Genomic DNA, 25,575 nt, shown 5'->3' with positions numbered 1-25,575 from the left:
CGTCTCCCAATGAGGCATGGGCCGGTATGAGATTTTGATGGTATGATAACCTTAAGCAAAAAATATCACGGTTTCTCTGTATCACAGTATTGTTGTTACAGCTTTAAAAAGGGAGGGAAAAAAAGTTCAGCAAAAGACGGGATCAAACCCGGGTCGATCGCGTCAAAAAGCCAAGGGCACGCACTTATCCATCTGCACCACTGGAGCTGATTATTTTACCCCCGTATTTTTTATTCCAGAGTAAGGGCAATTCATATAATACATTTAAACTGAGCTACCTTAATACCATCTCCGAACTTTCTACCACGACTTTTCTTCGGCTGGTTCTTCCTGTATACGTTGATTGACAGATGTCTCGTCCAGTCAGCGGTGAGTAATCCCAAACCAATGGCACTGTCTCAAACTATACCTACCTTTTCCGGTTTGTCTGATTTGTCATTGTGTTTTCTGACTTGTTATAATGTTTTCTGAATTGTTATTTTGTTTTTTAGACTTGCATTTGCGTTTGTAATTTGTTATTTTGTTTTCAGAATTGTGATTTGTTCTGCACTTCTCAGCCACCGTACCCTTCACTAGTGAGTACTCAAAGTATTTTTTTTTCCAGTGTATGTTTTCCATCCACAGTCAATCCTGCTATGTCTATTTGGCACCATCTGAGTTGCAAACCAGGTACTATTATGAATATTACACTGTAAAAATAATTTTTCGAAATAAAGATTGTTGGATTAATGAATGTTTTACAAGAAAATACTATTTCAGTCTTTTTATTCTTTAAACTCTGTTTAAATTCAATGTGTTACTTGCTGTTTCTTTGTAATTATTTGCAAAATGTACTAGCAATTTTTGAGAGATTTTACACGCCCCAGTGTATGTTTTCCCCTGACAATCAGACCTAAAGCCCGTATAAAGCCCTATGATTTTTTTTTTTACAGAAAACAGTAAAACCTGTTAATTGATTAACTGTACTGTAAGTTACAGTATCTTTCTATATATGGTGAAGAAATGTGAATGTTTTAAATTACATCATATAGTAAAATACGGTAAAAAATTATGGCTTGCTGTAAAATTATGCAAGTAGAAATTATTAATTACTTTATAACTTACGGGTATAGTAACATTAAATCGGCTAGTGAAATATACAGTTTTCAGTTATAAAATATACAGTACAGGCACTCATATGCCTGTCACGCTATGGTGAGATACACGCATGAAGAAGGCGAAGATAGATGCAAATAGTCTTTAATATTCCACAATAGGGCAAACACAGACTAAGTAGACCGGACAAACAAAGACTTGTAAAACATACTACAATAATAGTTCATTAACAAAAAATTCAGTGTATGTGAAAGAATAAAATCTCTGATAGAAAGAGATGATGGTATGTAAGAATATTCTTCGTACAGAATGTTTCCAGTGTAGGCACTTGTAATATCGGCCAATCACAGCGATTGTTATTCGACAGTTGTTTTGCTCTATTTCCTTGCCCTTAAAGATCCTGACACTGGCCACAGGTATGACAGAAGCTAAAGGTCACTTTTCATATAGCCACAATGTAATTCACCTGGCCCTTGAGTGGGATGTTGTGCTCAGCCAGGCTCGTGCCAACAGAGTTTATCCTTGAGCGAACGGCGTCTCTCATCGATCCCTGAGATTGTGGAATTGCACGAGTGAACGTGAAGAGAATGTCTCTTTCAAAAGCCAGAGAACATTGGATATGAACAGCTTGTGGCTCTACAAATTGCTCTAATGCTTTACCCCCGCCTGCAAATATGAGTTTTATGATTGAACCGGGAGACACTAAATGAAATCTGTCTTCTGATTTTATTTGACAGCGAAAATCCCTCTATCCTCAACCTCACCAAAAACTTTCTTCAAAGCTTATTAGAGCAGAACTTTCATCTCCGTTGAAAATGACCGATTAACATACATGAACAAATAGCAATTGATTGGAAGAACTGGTGAAGATCCTATCATAATAAAACAAATGATAACAGGTCCATTATCTCAGAGCTGCTCATGACTGAAAGCATCAATCTTTCATCACCATTATCTCAAGTGCACTTCTTGATTCAGTCAATACAAAACATTAAGCTTGACTGATCCTACCACTGCATGCTATTATAATATGATAATATTATGCTGAAGGTCTCTAAGCAATCTTACTGGGTGTCAAAGCTTTTGAGACATTTTAATTAAGTCCTTGATGTTAAACTGACTTAAACTAGCATCCATATTTTGCAGGATCTATCTATTCCCTTGTAAAAACGAAGTACACTTTAGCATACTTTTAAAAAAAGAGCACTTATTATTGAAACAATATACTTTAAAATAATATTTTAAGTGTGAACCGAGTGTCATGTTTACAGACACTTAACCGCATGCAAACCGCAATTAAATGAAAGTGTATTATAGTTTAAATTAATATTAAATGTAATTAGCTAAATTTTAGAGAGTGTTTAACTCACTCTGGGCTTAAGTACATCTAATTTCATAATTACTTTTATTGTCTTTAAAATATGTTTCAAGTGTACTGCTGAATGTACTGACAAGCATTTATGGTAAACTTTTTGTTGAAACGAGTATGCCATGTATTGAAATTTTATTGGTATTTTATATTTTATACATTTGTAATGATGAAGTAAAAAATCTAAACTTGCTTTAGTATGTCAGCCAACACATTAAATAAGTGTACTTCTTTTAAAATATACTTTAAAGTAAAACTTTGTACATTTTGACATTACAAAGTGCATTTAACAGGGAATAAGTGTGTTAAGAACATAAAAACGTCAATCTTTTCTCAGATTCTGTGAGGAAACCTGGTTTACCTGCTGGAAGGTGTCCTTATTGTCCCTGGCCATAGAAAGAGAATAATTCAATCTTTGTGTACGTCAATATGGACTCCAGGAGCTGGGACAGCTAAGCTGTATTGAACTGAATGTGAAGCTCTCAACCAATATAATACAACATTCATGAAATCAATTCATCACTCCTTCTAACAGCTCAAAACTAACGATGGCCAGCCAAGACAGCCCTACAGAAAGTACTGTGGCAGTTCTTTCGGCTCCATGTTTAAACTCTGATTCTGACGGCACCCATTCACTGCAGAGGATTAACTGGTGAGCAAGCGATGTAATGCTTAATTTCTCCAAATCTGTTCCGATCAAGAAACAAATTCATCTATATTTTGGATGGCCTGAGGGTGAATAATTTTCAGCAACTGTTCAGTATTTATTATCTGAAAAGAAGTCTTATTATTGCATGGAATTCTGCATTTAAGGTTTTTTTTTTTTTTTGGTGATTTAACTTAACTGAAGATATATTTTCTGAAAGTAAGTCTAAATTAAGCATTTTTCTGCTCAAGTAATTTTATTTTGAAAAATGTTTAGATATTTTTACTGACTAAAATGCTAAGCAAGGAAATAATTTTTTGCAGTGTAAGTCATCTCTCTCTCTGATGATAAGGTGGTTATTCATCATTTGTCCACTGCAGAGGCAAAGAATTTTTGTCAGCTCATTCTCGGGTTTTGAGGAGAGCGGGATTTAATTTTCTTTGGCCTTCACTGAAGGTTGACAGATTCTCTGTCGGTCCCACTGTTGACATAAAGTCTCATGTTGAGTGGCCGCTTCACAACCTTCATCTATGAATGTAAAGATAAAGCTGTCAGGACTCACAAGATTATGCCAGCTGAGAGAGCGGGCTGCTGGTCCTCAAAATGGTACAATTAGTGAGGAATCATCTGGGTCACTTTACCCTCTTTCTCTTCATGTCGGTCATGGTGTCTGCCGCAGTAGAATAGAGTGTAAGCTGAACCCAGAAGTGGCTCTCACATTAGGGAGAGATGTCGAGAGATAATAATCACAATTGAAAGGACCTGGCAGCTTCCATAGAGCTGTAGGGGTGACAACAGCTAGCGTTGATAAGACTATCAATTCTATATTGGTATTACCAATTCATATGACCAATTCTAACCATAATGACAAAAGTAAATCAGCGTCGGCTGACGCACTATGCCCTGACATACAGGATGACACGACACTAGTAAAATGTCAAAGACACCATGTTTTGGTTTGTGGGGTTTTGTTTGGGTGGGGGGAGGGGGGAGAAGAAAAAGATGTTTAGGATGACAGATTAATTTAAAAAAAAAAATATTATCTAGCAAAATCTAGAAATCTAGCCGAAACTTAGCGTGACTCAGCAGCATTTATCTATGCACAACCATGACATTTCTGTACAGCTGTTTTAACATCTTTGCAGATGATTCTGTGAAGCTAAGGGTTTTGTGGTATTTTTCAAAATGAAATGTTTAGGTAGATTTATCTATGTTAACCATTGTAATTGTTGGTATCCTGTGAAAGCTATTGAAAAAGAAGTGTGCTTAATTGTATGTGCACATTAAAAGTATTACTTCCATAATATATATATATATATATATATATATATAAAATAAAAATAAAAAAACTATGTAAGTCAATGATTACCGGCAACTGTTTGGTTACCAACATTCTTTAAAATATCTTTAAAAAATAAAATAAAGATTTGGGTTAAAACTTGAGTAAATTATGGCAGAATTTTCTAGAAGATAAGGTCAATATAATTTTAAAATATTAAATGTAATATAATAATAAATGTATTAATAAATTGGGAAGTTGCATGTACGGAATACTAAAATTAAATTAACACTTGTTTCACACAATATTAACACATAATGATTCAGAAAAAAAATGAAACCGCAAAAAAGGTGTTTTTTTCAACGTTGACAATTTGATAATGAATGCAATAATCACAAAATAGCCAAAATGCAGTTTAATTTACCAGCCCAACCTTTCGTTGTATTATTATTTTTTGATTAATGTTAAATATAATGGGAGCTATATTCATCAGCCTGTCAATTAACGCTCTTACTGCAGCACCAAATTGGTGGAAATTAAAGTAATAATGAGCAAAAAGGCCAGCAGACAAACCCGCTACATGCAACAATAGTCCAGAACATGAGGTGCATGATGTTGGAGAAACAGAGTAATTCATCACGTTTCTTAGGTTTAATCTTTCCGGGCTAAATATTTCTCAGTTTGCAGCTGATTAGTATTCTATCACTAGTCACTTTAATCCAATGAGCAGAGCGGCTAATTAAGCAGACGGAAGGGTTAGATTGAAGACAGAATGTTGAGAAGCCAAACAGCGGCAATTATTAAGACTATAAGCCTCACACTGAGAACTAGCTAGTAAAACACAAGAGAGCACTAAAAAGAAATGCATGAGGTTGCCGCTGCTTTGTTCCAGTCTCACAGGAAATAGTTCGGCCAATGCTTCACATTAATGGCACTCACTACTTAGACCTTGTGAGACAAACATTACACAATTGACAAACATGTTAAGTGTTTTGTGCTTTGTGTAAACCTACCGTTATTGCTGTTGTCATCTACCAGTATGATCTCTTTGAGCAGGTGGCGCGGGGTTCTGTTCATGGCCGAATGGATGGAGCGCACAATGACTGAGAGCGCCTCGTTCACAAAGATAAAGACTATACTAACCTGCGGAAGGTTGGACGGGTAAGACATGTTTTTGCACCTGCAGGAACAGATGAAACAAAGGAGCACAAATGTTAATGTGTCGAGGCATTTCCAAGAATTGGGTACAAATTGATGTCCTTTTAATTTCTAAAACACAAATCCCATGTAAGATTGTGTTAAAGTATTACTAAAATTAATCAAGCATGCAACATAACTAGTTTTAAACACATCAGCTTACAATGTTGATGTCCCACCTTAGAGGTCTCAGAGTTTTTTTTCATAATCAGTATTTTAAAAAAATCTGCTGAATGCAAATTCAGTTAAATAATCTAATTGCATTTTATAATGCTTAAATATTCAGACCTGTTATTCAAGTGACTTTAAGAAAAAATATCAATAATTCAAATATATGATACTATTAGTACTGAATTTTTTTTTTCTGCTTAATATTTTTGGATATGCATTTAAATGTAAAATACTAATAATATATTTATATAGCAATGATGCATTCAATTGATCAAAAGTGAATCAAAAGTAAATACATTTATAATCTCAAATATTATTTTTTTTTTCAAATAAATGCTGTTTATTTGATCTTTCTACTCTTCAAAGAATTCTGAAAAATAATATGTTTTCAAAACCGATAATAATATGAATCACTGTTAATATTTGATAGCAATTTACAATAATTGATCTGCAAATCAGCATATTAGAATGATTTCTGAAGGATCATGTGACACTGAAGACTGGAGTAATGATGCTGAAAAATCAGCTTTGCCATCACAGAAATACATTTCATTTTAAAATGTATTACAATAGAAAACAGTTATTTTAAATAGCAACACTATTTCAAAATATTACTGTTTTTACTGTATTTTTTAGCACATAAATGCAGCCTTATTGCAGAAGAGACTTCATTAAAAACATTGAAAAACCGTAACGTTTCCAAACTTTTGACAAGTATTGTATATACAATTAGAAAATAATTTACTTTACATTTTAATAATATACACAATATTACTGTTTTGTAATGTATTTTTGATCAAATAAATGCAGCCCTGCATTTCCAAAACATTAAAAAAATCTTAATTATTCCAAACTGTAGACCAGTGGTGTATATACTTCTTACAATTTTCTATAAATGTTGTCTATTTAGTTTTTGCTTATTTAATAATTATTGCCAAAATAAGAACATCACACAAATCAGGGTTTAAGATGTATTTAGAAAGTTTTAGCAACCAAACAGTTTTAGTAACAGAGTTGCAAAACTGTAAACTTCATGCAAAATTTATAATAAATAAAAAAGCTCATATAATATTTAGTTTGACCTCCTGAGGTTTACAATCAGCATTTTCAGAAGGTTAGGCAACTTCTTTGCTGACCATTTATTTAATCATGACTTCATCTTCAGTTTCAGGCCCTATTCTGTTTCCTTTACACGGAAATCACTGGAAATACTAATGAGAGACAAAAGGCAATTAGACAAACAGGACCTTTTTGGTAAATATGGTGGTCTTTACAAAGATAGGTAATGTTTTGATGTTCTTGGCAGACTGGAGTTTATAACAAGTGGGTTTTGAAGGTTTTCAGACCCAGGTACTCAATAGCAATTTGGCTTCATGGAGAGAAAAGAACAGATGTGATCAGATGTGAAGGAGTTCTTTATGTTGCTGCCAGCTAGACACATCCAGTAATTACAGGCTATGAAGTAATTATGTTTTTCCACACACACCTCTTTCAAAGCCTGTCAAAACAGAGTCGTTTGTGTAAACCATATGTTGCCATGCTTTCAACCCATAACAGACTGTAAAAAAAAAACTACTTCTGATTTTCAGCAGTATTTTTATACACTACTGATCAAAAATGTGGAATAATTATTTTGTTATGGTTTTGAAATATGTTTGTTATACTTCATTTATTTGATCAAAAATACAGAAAAAACGATAATATTGTGACTTTTTTTTTTTACAATTTAAAATTAAATTTCTAATGATATATATTTTAAAATGTAATTTATTTTGGTGATGATAATGCTCAATTTTCAGCATCATTACTCTTCAGTCTTCAGTGTCACATGATCCTTCAGAAATCATTCTAATATGCTGATTTGATGCTTAATTATTATTGGTGCTCAATTATTAATAATATTCTTATAATCAATGTGGAAAACAATTTTTACTGCTTAATACTTTTGTGGAAGCTGTTTTTTTTCAGGATTCTTTCATGAATAGAAAGTAAATAACAACAAAAAAACATTAGAAATTACTTTGATGTCACTTTTGATCAATTCAATGCATCCTTGCTGGAAAGTATTCATTTCTTTTTTCATTTTTTTTTTAATCTTACTTATCCCAACCTTTGAACAGTAGTGTATCATGTTTTCCACAAAATATTAAGCAGCAAAAACTGTTTTCAACATTGATAATAATAATAAGAAATGATTCTTGAGCACCAAATCTGCAATAAATTACATTTTAAACAGAAAAAAGTTCAATTGTAATACTATTTCACAATGTTTTATACTTTTTTACTGTATTTTTCATCAAATAAATGTAGCCATGGCAAGCATAAGACACATCTTTCTACACGCAAAAAAATGTAGTAATATATATATTAATATCAGTGCATATTGGAGGGGTGTGGTGGACCTGAGGAAGCAAAAAGAAGGCAATAATCCTCTCATCCAAATTTGTTTTTGAGAACACACTGCTCTTGTTTGCCTCCTCCGAGAAAACGCCATGGGTATATATCAAAATACTATCATATTACCATCATATTTCAGTGAGAAATGAACACAGGGCATCTGCTGACTGCAAACATTGATTTGTGCTCAGCAATCACATTAGTTCACGCAGGCATTCACTGTGACAGTGAGTAAAGGACAGACAGACTGTCAGACACTCACCCTTCAGGTCTGTAGTCTGGGATGGGTCTGTCCATTGAGAGGCGGTCGCTGAGGTAACCATTGTAGCCGTAATATTGAAACATCTTGAGGGCCACTCTGCGGCTCTCTGGCCCCATATCCTGGCCCCAGTGGTTGAACAAGGACGAGTCTGAAAAAGATCGATCTAGCTGATTGTCATCTCCTTTCAGCGGGGACTCTGTGAGGGTCAAAGAAAGAGATGGTTGGCATTCCCCTGATAATGAAACGTGTCAGAGAACAGAGGCTACAGAAGGAAAATGACACTGAACGCGTTTACATTCAGCAATTTTGCTTAATAACACGACAGTTCATGAAAAAATGCCATCACTGGTGTTCTTTTATTAAGCAAACCCTTGTGAAAAAGAATTGTGCTTAACTCTATTGAAATATTCAAATCTTAAAAGTATAATTTTACTTAACTGTCCTTGCTTATAATATAATAATAATGAAATAAAAGACCACTTAAGTTCACTTAAAAACATTACACTGTTTCTTAATACACTTTCTAAAAATGTCAAACCAACAAAATAACAAATCACATAAGCTTGTGTGTGTGTGTGTGTGTGTGTGTGCGTGCGTGCGTGTGTGTGTGTGTGTGCGCTCATGTTTCTTTCTCGTTCTCTCCCCAGCGCTACTGATGGCTGGTTCGTGGCTTCAGGGGCATAACTTTCACACCTCTCTATTTCTATCGTTCTGCATTTCTCTAGTTTCTATTTGACGATGAAATAGATCATTTTGGAAATTCAACACAGCTTGTTTCTTGTGTAACTTTTTGCCCTTTAAACTCCCTATATATGCAACTAGGGAATCACATAGTGGTAATTTCAAGGCAAAGTTGTGATATGTTTTAAAAACTCTTAAAAAATAAATTTAGTGTGGTGACAACTGCGTTCTTGTAAATTGTATGTTCTCCCCATTCTAAATAAAATAAAATAAAAAATCTAAAACAATCTGTATTTTTTTTTCAGAAACTTCACTGACACCTCTAGTAGGTAATATGTGTGACAATCTAATGAAGTGGTAACCATCCCTAGATAAAATATATATATATATAAGACTCACATTTAATCAAAAATATCTTAATTTGTGTTCCGAAGATGAACGAAGGTCTTACAGGTTTGTAATGACATGAGGGTGAGTAATTAATGACAGAATTTTTATTTTGGGTGAATTAACCCTTTAACTCAGAAACTTCACTGACACCTCTAGTAGGTAATATGTGTGACAATCTAATGAAGTGGTAACCATCCCTAGATAAAATATATATATATAAGACTCACATTTAATCAAAAATATCTTAATTTGTGTTCCGAAGATGAACGAAGGTCTTACAGGTTTGTAATGACATGAGGGTGAGTAATTAATGACAGAATTTTTATTTTGGGTGAACTAACCCTTTAACTCAAAGACTGCTGCTGTGGGATGGTGATTTGCAAATGATTTGCAAAAAGGAGAATATTATACTGAGGGAAAACAATGTTCCATGCAAACAATATCCTTACATAACACTCCCATTGTGCATGAGCCTCGTTTTTTGTTTGCGTTTCAATGTCACTTTGATTGACCTTTGTGCTTGACTGTCGCTTGTGACCTTTCCACATCTAGCAGCGTCAGCCACGCACTAACATGCAGCAGTTTGTAGCTATAAAATAGAAAGCAGAGCTTCACTAATACATATTTTATGAATAGCTACTATGTTAAAGAACAATTTCAGCTCAAGCTCAAGTTGCTTCCAACATAAGACATTAGCTGTAAAATCCTTTTAACAGACCCAATGTGCTCAAAATATTTTTTTCATGGTTAGTTCATGCCATAGTTAACAAATGGAACCTTATTGTAAAGTGTTACCAATATATCTTTCTATTGACGTTTCTACTGATTGATTGATTGATCAAGATCAGGTTGAGCATATCACTTTTACTCAAGAGGAAAGAAAGTCATTGACAACTGTATGAGAAAAATGCAAAAGAAAATTAACATGCTGCTTTCCATAGAAGAACGCTAATACTGTAGTTACTTTTTGTAATGAGTAATTGTTGCCATTTCTCATTAAATTTCATCGACATCCATTTTATAGTCCTATATGCTCAATACTCATACTGTATGTGAACTGTCTAATGTGGTGTTTCTGGGTTTATTTTTTTATTTTTTTTGCCAAGGAATTCTAAAAAGCATCTAAAAACAGACGATGCATTATTAAATCTCCTGAGAACTGAAAAGGCAATAATATATGATATTTCCCTTGGTATTCTACATTTGTAAGAAATAAATCCATCAAGACATTTTAAGCTTTTAACTTTAGTCCAAAATCCGCAATAACACTTCCTCCAGTGAAAAAGTCCATCTTTTGTTGTCCACTCAAAAACCGCTGACATATTTTTTTAGAACTGTTTTGGGTTGTTTTTGCCTTTAAACAGTGCTTCATTTGTACATACAACTTTTTCACTGGAAAAAGCAATATTATGTAAAGAGAACTTGTATTTTACCAAAAGAAATGGAGTTAAAAAAATGAAGTTAAAAGCATCTCATGATGGATTTGTTAAATACAAACACAGATATTTTTTTGCTGCACAAGACATTAAAGGTGGGGTAAGCGATTTTTCAAAAACGCTTTAGAAAACTGATTTGGGCCGACTAGCAAAACAAACTTGTAGCCAATCAGCAGTAAGGGGCGTGTCTACTCATGATGTGGAGGAGAGAGCTTTCAGTGCACAGGACAGACATTAGCTGAGCCGAGCGACAGAAAGATAGAGATGGCAGATAAAAAACAAAAGAGGAAAACGTCTGCAGAACAAAAGAAGGCTTAAGGCAATACGGCAAGAAGTAGGACCCGTGTACATATTGGATCAGCTTTCCAGCGCTCGAGAGAACTCAAGGAGCGGAAGGCCTGCGATCGGACGCCGAGGTTGCTTTGTTTCTTCTCGATAGGTGAGTAACACCGTGTCTGCTCCGCAACAGCTAAAGTCTGTCTAGTACACTGGACGCGACAAAGCGACCGTTGAAAATCATTTGAAATTTGTGTCAATACGTCATGAATAAAACGCAGCAGCAGTTTTCTGTCGAGGATTTGTCGTGTCGTGCCGCATCCAGTGTAGACCATGATTATAATGAGTTCTATAGTATTTTGTCGCGCCGCACCACTCGCGTCCGGTGTAGATAGAGTGTAACATTGGTTTTGCTTTGTTTCACAGAACTAATCGTTGCCTGGGTTGCGTACGTATGTGTGGGGCGGAGCTATCAAAATAGGGGAGAGACCCTTTTGAGATAGGGGCGTGTTTGTTCTGGTGATTTCAAATGTCAACATTGGCTACCAGAAATCGCTTACCCCACCTTTAACTGATGGACTTCAGTCATGTAGATTACTTGTAAATTATTGTGAAGTTTTTATCAGCTGTTTGGACTGATGGCACCCATTCACTGCAGAGGATCCATTGGTTAACGTGATGTAATGCTACATCTCTCCAAATCTGTTTTGATGAAGAAACAAACTCATCTACATCTTGAAAGGCCCAAAGTAAATTTTCAGCAAATTTTCATTTCTGGGGGCACTAGTCCTTTAAAAACAGCCGTTATTATATCTGCACACTTGATATCTACAATATTTCAGGCTATGGGAACCAAATACACAGAATGGGGAAGTCACATTGTTGAGAGCAAGAGTATTGCAACCTGGACCTGTGTGAAAACATGACTACAGAGTCCCCAGTCAGAAAACTGATACTGAGAGGGTCAGTCTGGATCACTGACGGAATCAAATACGGCTCTGTTGGAGAGAGAGAGCACAGACACCCACCCAAATGGCAGCTCTGAATAAACATTGGAGCCGTGCTGTTAACATGGCTCTAGACTGCAGCAGGCTTTAAGCACTGGCACAGGAATGTGGTTTATTGGACCCTGTGCACAAACACGCAACACCTGACTGCTGAGATGGAATATCAATATAATGTATTTCTACTTGCTAGTAGAAAATTAATTCTGTTTTATGTGTGAACACTTTCTGTACTTCCCCTTTCCAGTTCCCTTTCAGTCGGTCACTCTCGACGTCACGTCATGACCGACAAATTGGGATCTCGCCAGACAGAACAATCCACTTCGAGTGTAACTAAACGAGCCAATGGACATTGGCATGCGGAATCGCATCTGGCTGCCACACCCCGCAGCATGGGTATAAGAGACAGCAGGTGCACCGCATTCATTCATCTTTTGGCTTCGGAGTCGAGCGGTGGTGTATCACTACTGCTCTCCCTCTTCGAGTGATTGACGAGTGCGGGCGTTACGGCAATCAGCAGTGGTGGTCACGGTCTCACAGGGGAAGAAAATCATCCTTCGTGTAGATAGCCACACCAGGAGTGTGCGGCACCCGGGGCGTCGCTGCTTCCTGTGGAGTCAGAGGTGATTTAAGGATCACGGTGAGGGCTTCTCCAGAGGAAGTTCCTCACCCCTCAAGCGCTCCGCAGCCAGTGGAGCTGCCAGAGGTGCGCGCTGGGCCCTCTGAAGGACAGAGTGTACCGCCCGTATCTTTTGGTGCTCCCCCTGATGACTAGATGTCGATCGCTGCATCGGAGGGTGAGCTCTCTCTCTCCTGGGATGACGACTCGGCTGCGTTGCCCCCTTCGGGGAGAGTGGCATTGCCCGAGTCAGACCCAGAGATGACGGCTATGCATTCCTGGGCCACCAAGAATGTCAAGCTCATGTGGAATCCTTCACCGCGTCCTGGTCCTTCAAGGCTGGATGAGTGGTTCGTCGGTGGGGGTCGCACTGGGGGTTTTCAGCACCCCCCCTCTGGTGTCATTCTTCCCAGAAGTGCATGAGGAGCTCACGAGATCGTGGAAGACACCTTTTACAGCCAGAAACAAAACGTGCAGCTCCTCCTCCCTCACCACCCTCGATGGCGGGGCAGCTTTAGGGTACACAGGCATTCCCTCGGTGGAGCAGTCTGTGGCCATGCAACTATGTCCTACGGCAGTGCTTACAGAGCTTGTGGGGAGGCGGCCTCTGCCCTTCACACCATGGCGTTATTGCAGGTTCATCAGGCCAAATACCTAAAGGGACCTGCACGAGGTTGGTCATGACCTGGCGGTTCTACATGAACTGCGTACTGTGACGGACCTCACGCTCCGAGCGACGAAGGTAACAGCACAGTCTCTGGGTCATGCGATACCCACCCTGGTGGTCCAGGAGTGCCATCTCTGGCTGTGTCTGGCCGATATGAAGGAGCATGATACGGTGCCATTCCTAAATACTCCCATTTTACAGACTGGCCTTTTCAGTGACGCGGTCGAGAGCTTTGCCCAGCAGTTCTCGGCGGCGCAGAAGCAGACTGAGGCGATCAAACACATCATGTGCTGGAGGAAACCTGCTGCTTCCACTCTGGCCGCAGCCCCTCAGCCTTATCGTCACCGAGGGTGCCCCCTGCGTCCTCCCCTGCTCCCACGCAGCAGCAGCAGCCTTCCACCAGGAAGCAATGTGGAGCTGGGCGTAGGCAGGACGCCAAGCCAGTCCAAGCCCCCGCCAAACCTGGCGACAAGTACAAGTGCAAGAGGCCATGAGACGGGCGACCCACAGATGGAGGGGACTGCTCATTGGGAGATGGTGACCGCAACACTCCCTCCCTCGGAGGAGGGCCGGGTGGAGAATCTTTTGTTTTGTTTTGTTTTGTTTGTGTTTTGTGTATCCAAAACTTCAGAAAAAGAGCAGTTTCCTCAGTCTCTTGGTTCCTGGTTATCCCAGTCTGTCTCGGTGGCTCCTGTGGGCCATCAGACTTGGCTACATGATTCAATTCACCCGGCGTCCCCCCATGTTTATGGGCATCCAGTCCACATCAGTAAAAGCTGTTGATGCCCCTGTCTTGCATGCAGAAATCGTGGTTCTGCTGGCGAAGGATGCGATAGAGCCGGTCCATCCATATGAGGTCAGGGTTTTACAGCCCTTACTTCATTGTGCCCATGAAGAACGGTGGGTTACGACCAATCTTGGACCTGCGAGTTCTGAATCGTCCGTTCAAAATGTTGACCGAATCAATGCAAGGCAATGATCGGCACGGATACACTGGCACACAGCTGGCCCCGGGACCTTCGCAAATATGCGTCCCCCCCAGTGAGCCTACTCGCACAGACGCTGTGCAAGATCAGGGAGGATGAGGAGCAGGTCTTAGTGGTTCCATATTGGCCCAACAGGACCTGGTTCCCGGAACTCATGCTCCTCGCGACAGCAGCAGTCGACCTTCTCTGTGTAGACCCCGGTCCTATCGTCTGTCTTATAGGAAGGGTCAGGAGGCCTACACAGGGCTCTGGAGGGGGCAGCACCTTTGGCGCGTTGGTAGGGATTCCCAATTCGTCGGTCATGACGTGACGTCGCGAGTGCCCGACTGAAAGGGAACATCTCGGTTACATGTGTAACCCTCATTCCCTGAAGGAGGGAACGGAGACGTCCCGTCGCCACAGTTGCTGTACCACCGCTGAGCTGCTGGGTCACCGGCTCGGCTCCTCAGCGAAAACCTAAATGAATGCGGTGCACCTGCTGCCTCTTATACCCACACTGCGAGGTGTCGCAGTCAAATGCGATTCCACATGCCAATGTCTACTGGCTCGTTTAGTTACACTCGAAGTGGATTGGTCTCTCTGGCGAGATCCCAATTCGTCAGTCACAACGTGACATCTCCATTCCCTCCTTCAGGAAATGAGGGTTACACATGTAACTGAGACGTTTTCTATATTAAGGCCTTTTGATTAAACTCTCTTCAGACATTGAAAAATGGATCTCAAAATCAAATGACCTGGGGCTGCTAGGCAGGGGGTGTTCTCAACAAATACAAGTGGTTTTACAACCATGAATATAACTAAAGTACATATTATTATCGGTGGAGATGTAGTTATTAATGCATGACATAATAGTTATTAATTCAGGTAATTTGTGCCAATCCAAACAGTACCAATCTATTTTGTATTAAAGAAGTCACCGTCTATTTTTTTTTATTTTTATATTTTGTGTTTTAATTTTAATTTTAGCTACACTTTTTACTAGAGATGTCACAATTCTCAATATAATATCGAACCATTTGGTACAACTTCTACGGTTCAATACGCACTCGTGAATTGAATTTTTTCAGTTTTTGTTGTTAATTTGTTGCAAAACACATTTTGATGTGCCAAGCAACCGAGGTATGTATTGAACCGTGGGCTAACTGTATTGTGCTACATCCCTACTTTTTACTAAACCTTTTTTAGTAAATATTTATTTATTTATTTGTTTGTTTGTTTGTTTGCTTAAGTTTTAGTTAGCTATAATAACACCACTAGCAGACTTTTTTCAAGCAAATGCAGAAAATGAAAACTGATTTGTAGCTTTTTTGGGGCCTACTGGGAATCCTGAATTAGACGATTATATACTAGCACTCAGATATAATTTCCTCAACACTACAGCTTTAACTAACTGCTTTATAAGACATGATGCGTGTGTCAACAAATCAGATTGTGAAATCCATTAAGGAATAATAAAGAAGTGGTGTGTACATCAATATATTGCTCATACAGGTGACAAATAACTAATTTATCTGATCTCCCCAACTGTGTGGTGACTGCTGCAGCTATAATATGCTGGCTAATAAAACGTGTAACTGTCATTTGGCAAATGTACGATTTTATGGCTATTTATGCATTATTCTCACAGCAGAGTAATTGACAAACAAAATAATAGATGACTGGCCTTGTTCAGAGAAATATGCTACGTGTCAAGAAAACGAAAGCAGCATTGACACAATGTCTTGTTAAAATGCTTTTCACCTGCATTGTAAATTATTTTGGTAGTGTTTGGTGTACAAGATGGACCAAGGACTGCTTTTAAAAGCATTCACTAAAGAGGCCATTCTTAAATTGACAAGGCACACCGAGAGTGAACAAAAAAGCATTTTCATCAGTCAGCTTTAATACATGAAACGGATGTCACTTGCTTTAATGCAAGATACAACTCATCAGATAATACAAATGTAATTCTGTCATGTGCACAAAATTAGACATACACATTTACAAACAGCTTGGGTCAGTGCAAACCCGCTTTTGGATTTACTTAAGGCATGCAGTGAAACATTAGTGATGACAAGTCATGGACAGTTATTGCATACGCATTTGTACGAGTTTCCCTTTTAGACGCAAAATTGATGAGTATATTTAAATGATTCATGCAAGGTGATTTACTAAGGTTTGCAGGGTTTTTTATTTGCGATGATCCAGCTATGTCTGTGTTCATTAATTTGCATATTGTCAATAGATCAAAAGCAGAACTTTCGACTCTCACCGGTGTGTTTATGGGATTGCAGTCTCACACAAATTTACCGTTTAGTCAAATTAAAATATATTAATATAAAACAAAACTATTTTTTATGTGTAAGTACTCCAGTCAAATCAGTAGTCTAATAAATTATGTTTTATACATAGAGAGGGTCACTGCATGATGAGATCAAATGACCGACTAAAAATTATTTGTCTCGGTAGCCCCTCAAGATATTTCTAACTAAAAACATATGTCTCCATTGACAACAATTCAAAATTAACATGTGTTTTCTAATTACACTAAATAACAACACTACTGTCTTTGTAGTGTTGAGCTAATGACAGTTGAACTGCTTTTCGCTGAATTGAACTTGTTTCATTATTGATGACCTTTACACGGTAATGAACTGGACTGAATCAACACTGAACTGACTTGATTTGAATAAGGACACTATTGTCTTGTTAGAGCTGAATTTAGATTTGCTTCATATCTGATTACATTTGCATCATTGATTCTTTTACTTCCCTGTTGAATTCCAAGTTGACCCTCTAACTCTAGCACTCTCTATTCTAATTCTATTCTTTAAAAAAAAATTGCCCCTTTTAGCACTATAGTATATTTACAGTAGTATACAGGTGCATCTCAATAAATTAGAATGTCGTGGAAAAGTTCATTTATTTTAGTAATTCAGTGCCACAGGCTGATTGCCTCCATGTCACGCCGCCTTGATGCAGTAATTCATGCAAAATGAGCCCCAACCAAGTATTGAATACATGTACAGTAAATGAACATACTTTCCAGAAGGCCAACAATTCACTAAAAATGTTTTTTTTTATTGGTCTTATGAAGTATTCTAATTTGTTGAGATAGTGAATTGGTGGGTTTTTGTTAAATGTGAGCCAAAATCATCACAATTAAAAGAAATCCAAAGACTTAAACTACTTCAGTCTGTGTCCATTGAATTTATTTAATACACGGGTTTCACAATTTGAGTTGAATTACTAAAATAAATGACCTTTTCCACAACATTCTAATTTATTGAGATGCACCTGTATGCACTCTATTCATATACTAACTGCTTGTTTTCAAAAAAAATAAAATAAAAAACTGGCTCTTTTAGACTTGCACTCTATTAATTTACTAACTGCTTGTTTTCTTTTTTTTTTTAAACTAACACTAGCTTCTCTATTCTTTTTATATTCTATCTATTTATTTTCTTTTTATTTATTATACAATTAACAAAAGCAAAAAAGCCCTCTAACACTAGCTTGCTCTTTTCTTTTTCTATTCTATCTGTTTTATTCTTATTTATTACGTAATAAAAAAAAGAACTTGCTACGTGTACTACGTTAAAGGGGTCATATGATGCGATTTTTGGAGTGTTACAAGCTCTTGGTGCATAAAGAATATCTGTAAAGTTGCAAAGACTGAAGTCTCAAATCCAAAGAGATATTCTTTATAAAAGTTAAGAGTCAACCACTCCTACCTAAAACGATTTTCATAACGCCGCCCAAATGTTCACGCAAAGAAAGAAGGCATAACACAGACGCTGTGTGTTTCGTTGTGAAAGCGAAACTACTTTGTTTGGCCTTCCAAAAGAGGACGATATCCGCTTCGTCATGCCTAGAGCTGATTCGTTCTGGTCACTGAGGGAATTCATCAAAAATATCTTAATTTGTGTTCCAAAGATGAATGAAGGTTTTGTACGGGTTTGGAATGACATAAGGGTGAGAAATTAACGACAGAATTTTCATTTTCAGGTAAACTATCCCTTTAAGAGCCTTTCACATCATAACACAGTCATACTGTTTTTGTGGTGACACTGGCCAATGTTATATTCAGTTTTTAATAAACCATATTAAACTGGCATGGTGTTAAAATAGTCAGGTAAACTACAAATGTACAAATATATGACATTGCCACATGAAATCATGCTGCCCAGAACATTTTTCTAAAGTTACAAAATGAATGCAGCACACAACATTATAATTACGACACGATCATAAGCACACGTGTCCTAAAACCCCATTATATGTGCCTGAGGGTCAGTGATGTGAAAGTATGTCTGGCTATTAATTAGTCGCCTCCCTCAGGAGAGATAAGAAACCACGCTGGTGCGGTCAAGGGTGGCTTTTGTAGACTTCGTAACCTAGGCAACATCTAGTGGCTCAGTCTTCTCAGCATGTTGTCCCAAAGGCTCTTTGTTGATAGAGGAATTCAGTCCGCAAGCATGTAGGCCAGCTATCAGAGCCTTTCAACTCAACAAAAGAGACATAGGGCTTCAAGTAATGGAAGTCCTTTCACAGACATTAAACACAGCTATGAGAAATGGCAGAATTTCATAAGCAGTCTGAGAATGACCCCACATCAGTGTGTGCTGAGCGCATCACAGCAAGTATACATGAAAAGGTCAGGAGTTCTACCGCAGCCAATATGCTGCATGACAGCGATGAATTCTTCAGGAAAAAATCTACGTTAAATGGCTTTCACAAGCCATTTTACTTCATAATGTGATGTATTTCTGATTGAAACTGGATCTTTTACTGGTGGAAAAAATGTAGGACAGGCTGTAGGTGTAACGGGGCTGACAAGACGTGAGACATGTGGATCCATCTGCAGGCTTTATTTAAGAGACGTGGTAAACAGGCAGGGTCAAAACACTGGCAAACAGGTATATGGCGGGCAAAACACAAGAATAGTCCCAGGGCTAGCGTAGGTCACCGATCAGCAGAAAGAATCACAGGGGCGAGACGAGAGGGAGAAATCCAAGAAAACGGGCAAAGATCAGAAACCGCAAAACAAGGAAAACACGGCGACTCGGAAAGGGGTACAGGCTAAACAATACTCAGCAGAGAAAGGTGGTTAGAGTGGGTGTTATATAGTGAGTGAGGTGATTAGAAACAGCTGTGTGCAATCAGTGCAGTGTGCAAATCGTGCAAAGAATGATGGGATATGTAGTCCAGGGTGCTATGCAACAGTTTGTGTAGTGCGAGAGTCAATGTAATGGAAAGGGTGATCTCTGGTGGTGAATAAACGGAAGTCCATGGACTGAATTCGTGACAGTAGGTCAAATTGTATGATCGTTATTTGCTTTTATTGCTGCAGCATTGATTACATTTACATTATCTGGCATTAAATTAGCATGTTCACTATTGCCATTTATTCTAGAGGCTAAAATTAACTTACACTACAAGTCAAAATGTTTTTGAAGTCTCTTCTGCTCACCAAGGCTGCATTTATTTGACCAAAAATAGAGTAAAAACAATAATATTGTGAAATGTTATAACAATTTCAAAGAACTGTTTTCTGTTTGAATATATTTAAAATGTATTCCTGTGATGGTAAAGTTGAATTTTCAGCATCGTTACTCCAGTCTTCAGTGTCACATGATCCTTCAGAAATCATTCTACTATGCTGATATGGTGCTCAGTTATTATCAGGTATCATTTGTGTTTTTTTTTTTATTAGTAATGGTTCTTTTTTATGTTCAATGTTGAAAACAGTTCTCGATGCTTACTATTTTTGAGGAAACCATTATAGAATTTTTTCTCCGCTTCACATCGTGACCACATCACCACCTTGGGTGTGAATTATTTTCTAATAACTCAACTGGCCGTTGTCAATTATTCCTTATATATAAAAATGTCAACACAATGTAAAGTACTTGCTCCATTGTTGTGCTTGTTGTTATCATCTGTTACAAGCAGGATGTGGCGGTTGGTCGGTGTGGTATTCGTACCACCCCTCCTCCACTGTGATTGGACAGCTGGGTAAAAATGACAGTGATGAGCGCTGCATTTTACCCAAAGTTCCAATAAACACTCAGTGGCAAATACGTGGCACTCCCATTGAGTACAATTGAAAAAAAATGCTTTAAATACGGCCTTATTCTAATGTCGTTACAAACCCAGAAGACTTTTATCCATAATCGAATCACAAGATATTTTGAATGAAATCTGAGAGATTTTTGTCCCTCCACTGAAAGTCAACATAACCAAAACTTCAACGCTTCAAAACATTCACGAAGACACTATAAAGTAATCCAAATGAATTGATCGGTTTAATCCGCTCTTTTATTCATATTTAAACACTGACCAATGCATGAAAATATGGTGAATAAAACCCTATTATAAATATGTTTATCATGTACAGAGATTGTGTCTCTTTAGAAGATTTGAATTAAACTGCTCGGTTCATATGGATTACATTTATAATGTCTTTATGAACTTTTTGAAGCATCAAAGTTTTGGTTGCATGGAGAAAAGTCTTATGGGTTTGAAACGACATGAAGGTGAGTAACGACAGAATTTTCATTTTTGGGTAAACTATCCCTTTAAGAGCTCACTGAATCAATGAAGATTATTAGTGAATAATATACATATAATTAAGTCTATTCCTCCCACAAAGGTACTGTGTATACCAGCATTGTGACAATAATCCAAAAATGTGTTGAATTTCCAGAAAAAATATAACATATGTACTGGTACATACTGTATATAATAATACAATCATAATAATAATAATAATAATAATAATATATACATGTGTACTGGTAAAATTACAGCCACTTTCTCTTAGCCATCTTTATTTATTATTGCAAGACACTATATATAAGGTGGGTCAAAAATTACTCATGGAGTTATATAAGATTTTGTTCATACAATCCACCGCCCACCATACTTGCTCTCACATGAACAGAGCCCAGCCCTTCCTGAAGGAGGTGGGCCGCCAAACACAAGCACTTAAAGAGGCCCAGAGGAAGCCAAAGAAATAAAAGTGACTTCCTGAATCAGAATATAGATACAATAAGAACAGTTTCACAGAACCAGTAAGAAACTGTGTGAGACAGGATTTATAGATACTGCAGATTGTGGATAATTGCTACAGGATTACGCCACACCGAACGAGCGGTTCATTTTTTATCCGAGCTCCTGTGACTCCTCTGCGGTGTCAATCAAATTTCCACACTGATGACTTGTCTTGTTCAAGCAGATTGTTAAGCCCCGGCGGCTCTAATCACATGCTCTCTGTGAGGAACATTATCAAATACAGTCAGGTGGGCTGAAACGGGATGGACTTCTACAAAAGGCCACCTGCATAAAGAGACGTGTCTGATGAATGAGGTGCCAACAATGATTTGGCTTCACACAACTAATGTGCTCACATAAATCAACAACAAAAATCATTTTCCACACCTAAATATAATAAATCATATGAATTATATTAAACGGTGTGTGTTTTGAGATTTTTACTCCACAGTAATTCATTCAACTTTAGTTTTGGTTTAGCTAGCCATAAATATATTTTAGACCATTGCGTTAAAGCTGATGTCTGAATTAGTATCCTGATGAAGTCATCATGAAACAACAATATTCACAGTCACAGCTGAACAGCTGAATAGTGTGACTTCTTTTTGAAAAAAAAACATTTATATATATATATATATATACTGTATATATATATATGTATATTTCTGTCATGACAACTCTCGGAGGGATTGGCATGGTAATGTACGACAATGTTAATGTATTTGGTCTTGGCGGAATAGATCTGCTACGCTGCTGCTGCGGCAGAGCAAGTACCGAGACTTGCTACTGCCAATACATCCACAACATGCTGCTGTGAGCATGTAAGAAATATTGCTGCTGCAAATATAACATACATGAAATAACCCCCTAATTAAACATCTAAAATGATCTTTATTTGTAAGTTTTCTGAGAGGAGTATCTTTTCTCTGCTTGCTTCTTGCGCTGACTCTCATGCGAAGTGCGTGCATAACAGTGCTTCCAGCAGCGCGCGATACACACACATAATTACTGTTAAGCTAAATCTCAGAAATGGGTCTGAAAGAACTACACTTCCCAGAGTGCACCAGCAGCAGCAAGCTGGCTGCTTATCACAGGATCAGTCATTGTCACTGATTAAGAGCACCTGTAAAAACATGGAGGTTCTCATTCATTCAGAAAAGAAACTTCAGAGAGAAGACGCTCCAAGTTCACTAATAGGTTCAGTCCAAAGACGCCAATGGTCAGTGAAATGTTTTATTTAATTTCATGGTGTTTGAAATGCTGCTTAATATGTTCAAGTATGTTTAACTGCTGTGTAGATTGGTTAAGAAACACATTGCAGCATTGACTTTATTGATTGTGTTAAATGAGTTTGTGCTAAAATAACCATGGTGAGTTTGGAAAAAAAAAATGTAAATGTATAAGATACGAATGAATAGTACAAGTTAAAAATGTAAAAATTCTGTTAAATGTTAAAGCTTTACTAAAACATATGAAACTGTTTAATTAAAATGTTTAGTTAAAATGGTAACATTTGTTTCTCTGTCTTTAAAGGTTTACAACCTAATTTACTGAATCAACTGACAAAGCCAAAAAGAAAATTAAAAGTGATTGAGTCGGAAATTTGAGTTGTCCTTGTGTCCTTTGGAAGTTGAACAAGGGTAGGACTTGACAGTATTTAAGTATTCACACAAACACAATCAGTTATGTCTTAAGTGAACATTTGGGGAAAAACATTGGATGTGTAACATTATATTAGATCCGTGCAATACTGGGTAACACTGGGTAATAACGTTCAGTTGTAAGTCATTTATAAGTGATTAGTTAATGATGAACTAATCATTTACAAAACATTCATAAGTGATTAATAAGTGACATGCTAACAATCTGTGTATGTTTTGTTAATTCACTTACAAGTCATTTACAAGTAATTAGTTAATGATGAACTAATCATTTACAAAACATGACTATGCGTTCATAAATGATTAATAAGTGATACGTTCATATTTGTATCTATGTTTTGTTGATTAAGTTATAAATCTTTTACAAGTGATTAGATGATGATGAACTAATCATTTACAAGACATGACTATACGTTCACAAATTAGTATTAAGTAATATGCTAACAATTTACAAATCTGTCGTAAGTTATCTTAAAAAATAGCATCGTGAAATAATCAAACATATCCTTAGTAAATGGTTAATCGTTACTGTTAAGTTACTAGTTAATATATTATTAATCACTAATAAATCACTGACATGTCAACATTGTATTATAATCTCAATAAACATTTGTTAATCATGAACAAATGATGATTAAACCATTAGTAAATGATCAGTATATAATTAATGTATGTTTCGTTAAAGTTGTAAGCTGGTCTGTTAAAAAGCACAAAAATGCAATTATGCTAAAAACTATTATAAATAAAATAAATTATTTGCTGTCAAGTGAATAAACATGTGAAGTCACACAAAGGCAAAATACAGTAATTTCCACATTATCAATATTTGGTTGCTGATCACCATTTACAAAATCGTTACATAACACCTGTATAAAATCGAGTGATCATGGGCTATTGCATACGGAAATATTTTTTTTTTACCGTAACAAGCGGACTAAAAGTTAAACCGTGGATACCGTTTTGCAACCAATTTATTTGCTATGCTCAGTAACGTTAAAGAATGCTAGACATAGCATAATTGCTTTTATATTGACTTGAATGAAAATAGCCTAACCTAAAAGAACGACTTGTGGATTGATGTGAACGCCAGCAAGCAGGAATAATGCTCAGAATGCTTGTGGATTAAACATCTCCGACGACGTTCATCGCCATGGATTGATTTTATCGGGATACAAGAAAAGGTAGGATATGGATTTAATTGCAAACTGTTAGTAGCCTACTGATTTTATGATGCTACGGCATTTGAGTCCACACGCGTCCAACGAGAAGTGACAGCCTGGTGAATAATCTTCATTACAAAAAGAGGAAAACACTTTTTTTTTATCTTTACAGGTTATTCACGATTATGTATTGCTGCCCAGTTATAGTCTTTACATTGCTTTGTTATATGGAGCTGTTTCGTAGATCGCAATCTATCTAATTCGTTTGTCTAATAAAGTGCTTCAGTGACAGATCAGATGTATGAAAGTATACAAGTTACACCGTAATTAAAACGTGGAGGACTTTAATGGTCAGTAAAACAAAGGCAGAACACTGTATAACTCCAAGAAGTAACTTCATATTGACGCACAGCTAAACAAAGGCAGAATGCCGTAACTCATTTTGAGCATTCCAAACAAAGTGAAAGAGCGGTAACTGGTGTTATTAAAACAATAAGCCCCAAGAAGTCGTGGCTTACAGTGAATTTATAACAGCTAAGGGGCGTTGTTAGGCACGACGCTAAGCGGAGTGCCTAAAACCCCTTTAGCTGTTATAAATTCACTGTAAACCACGGCTTCACGGGGCTTATTGCTTTTATAAAACGGTTATTCCATATACATAGTAAGGTTTCACAAAATAAAACAGAGCAAATAAAGTGTAACGATATTAATAAAAACAGTATTCTTCCGCCAAACAATGTAGTTCCTCAGAAACAGTTGTGGTTGCTACAAAGTAGTTGCCGAGCAACACACAAACGTAAACATAGGTGTATGTTTGTAGAGTAATTTACAACAGCTTCGAACGTGGCTCAACCAATCAGAATCAAGGACTGGAACTATCTGTTTTATAAACTGTGTTTTGCCTTGGTTTCTCTGGGGCTTTTTGAAGTTACGGTTAAGATGACCCATTATTTTCTCGGAAAAACAACGAAATTGACTCAAGGTACTTATACACATGATAAAAGATGTCTTGAATGTCCCAAAAATATCAGTAACTAATTTTCGACCAAAATCGAAGTTACGGTCTTTTGCCTTTGCCCGGCAGTATACAAGGCATTTACAACACTTTCTGCATCCCCTAATCCAAAGTGTAAGCTACTCATCAGTTGTAAATGTTTTACAAACCTTCCGGTTACAGCAGGGCTGCCCAAACTTGGTCTTGGTGGGCCGGTGTCCTGCAGAGTTTAGCTCCAACTTGCCTCAAC

General features: G+C 37.2%; 1 protein-coding gene and 1 long non-coding RNA gene across 2 annotated transcripts in view; one reads left to right on the top strand and one right to left on the bottom strand.

Annotated features, from left to right (window-relative positions):
* LOC107584699 (polypeptide N-acetylgalactosaminyltransferase 18-like) overlaps positions 1 to 25,575 on the bottom strand; it is a 132,303-nt gene that overhangs the window by 61,809 nt on the left and 44,919 nt on the right. The window contains exons 2-3 of the mRNA XM_016271403.1: positions 8,417 to 8,612; positions 5,403 to 5,569 (exon numbers count right to left, since the gene is read on the bottom strand). Coding sequence (XP_016126889.1) covers positions 5,403 to 5,569; positions 8,417 to 8,612 — 363 coding nt within the window. The remainder of the gene's footprint in view (positions 1 to 5,402; positions 5,570 to 8,416; positions 8,613 to 25,575) is intronic.
* Positions 5,025 to 9,110, top strand: LOC107584700 (uncharacterized). The gene is made up of 4 exons (XR_001609176.1): positions 5,025 to 5,340; positions 5,446 to 5,550; positions 6,929 to 7,011; positions 9,064 to 9,110. It is a non-coding gene; the product is annotated as an uncharacterized lncRNA (long non-coding RNA).

Source organism: Sinocyclocheilus grahami, unplaced genomic scaffold (assembly GCF_001515645.1).
Source record: "Sinocyclocheilus grahami isolate Dianchi unplaced genomic scaffold, SAMN03320097.WGS_v1.1 scaffold62.1, whole genome shotgun sequence".
Lineage (NCBI taxonomy): Eukaryota > Metazoa > Chordata > Actinopteri > Cypriniformes > Cyprinidae > Sinocyclocheilus > Sinocyclocheilus grahami.
This window is presented reverse-complemented; position numbering and strand designations above follow the sequence as displayed.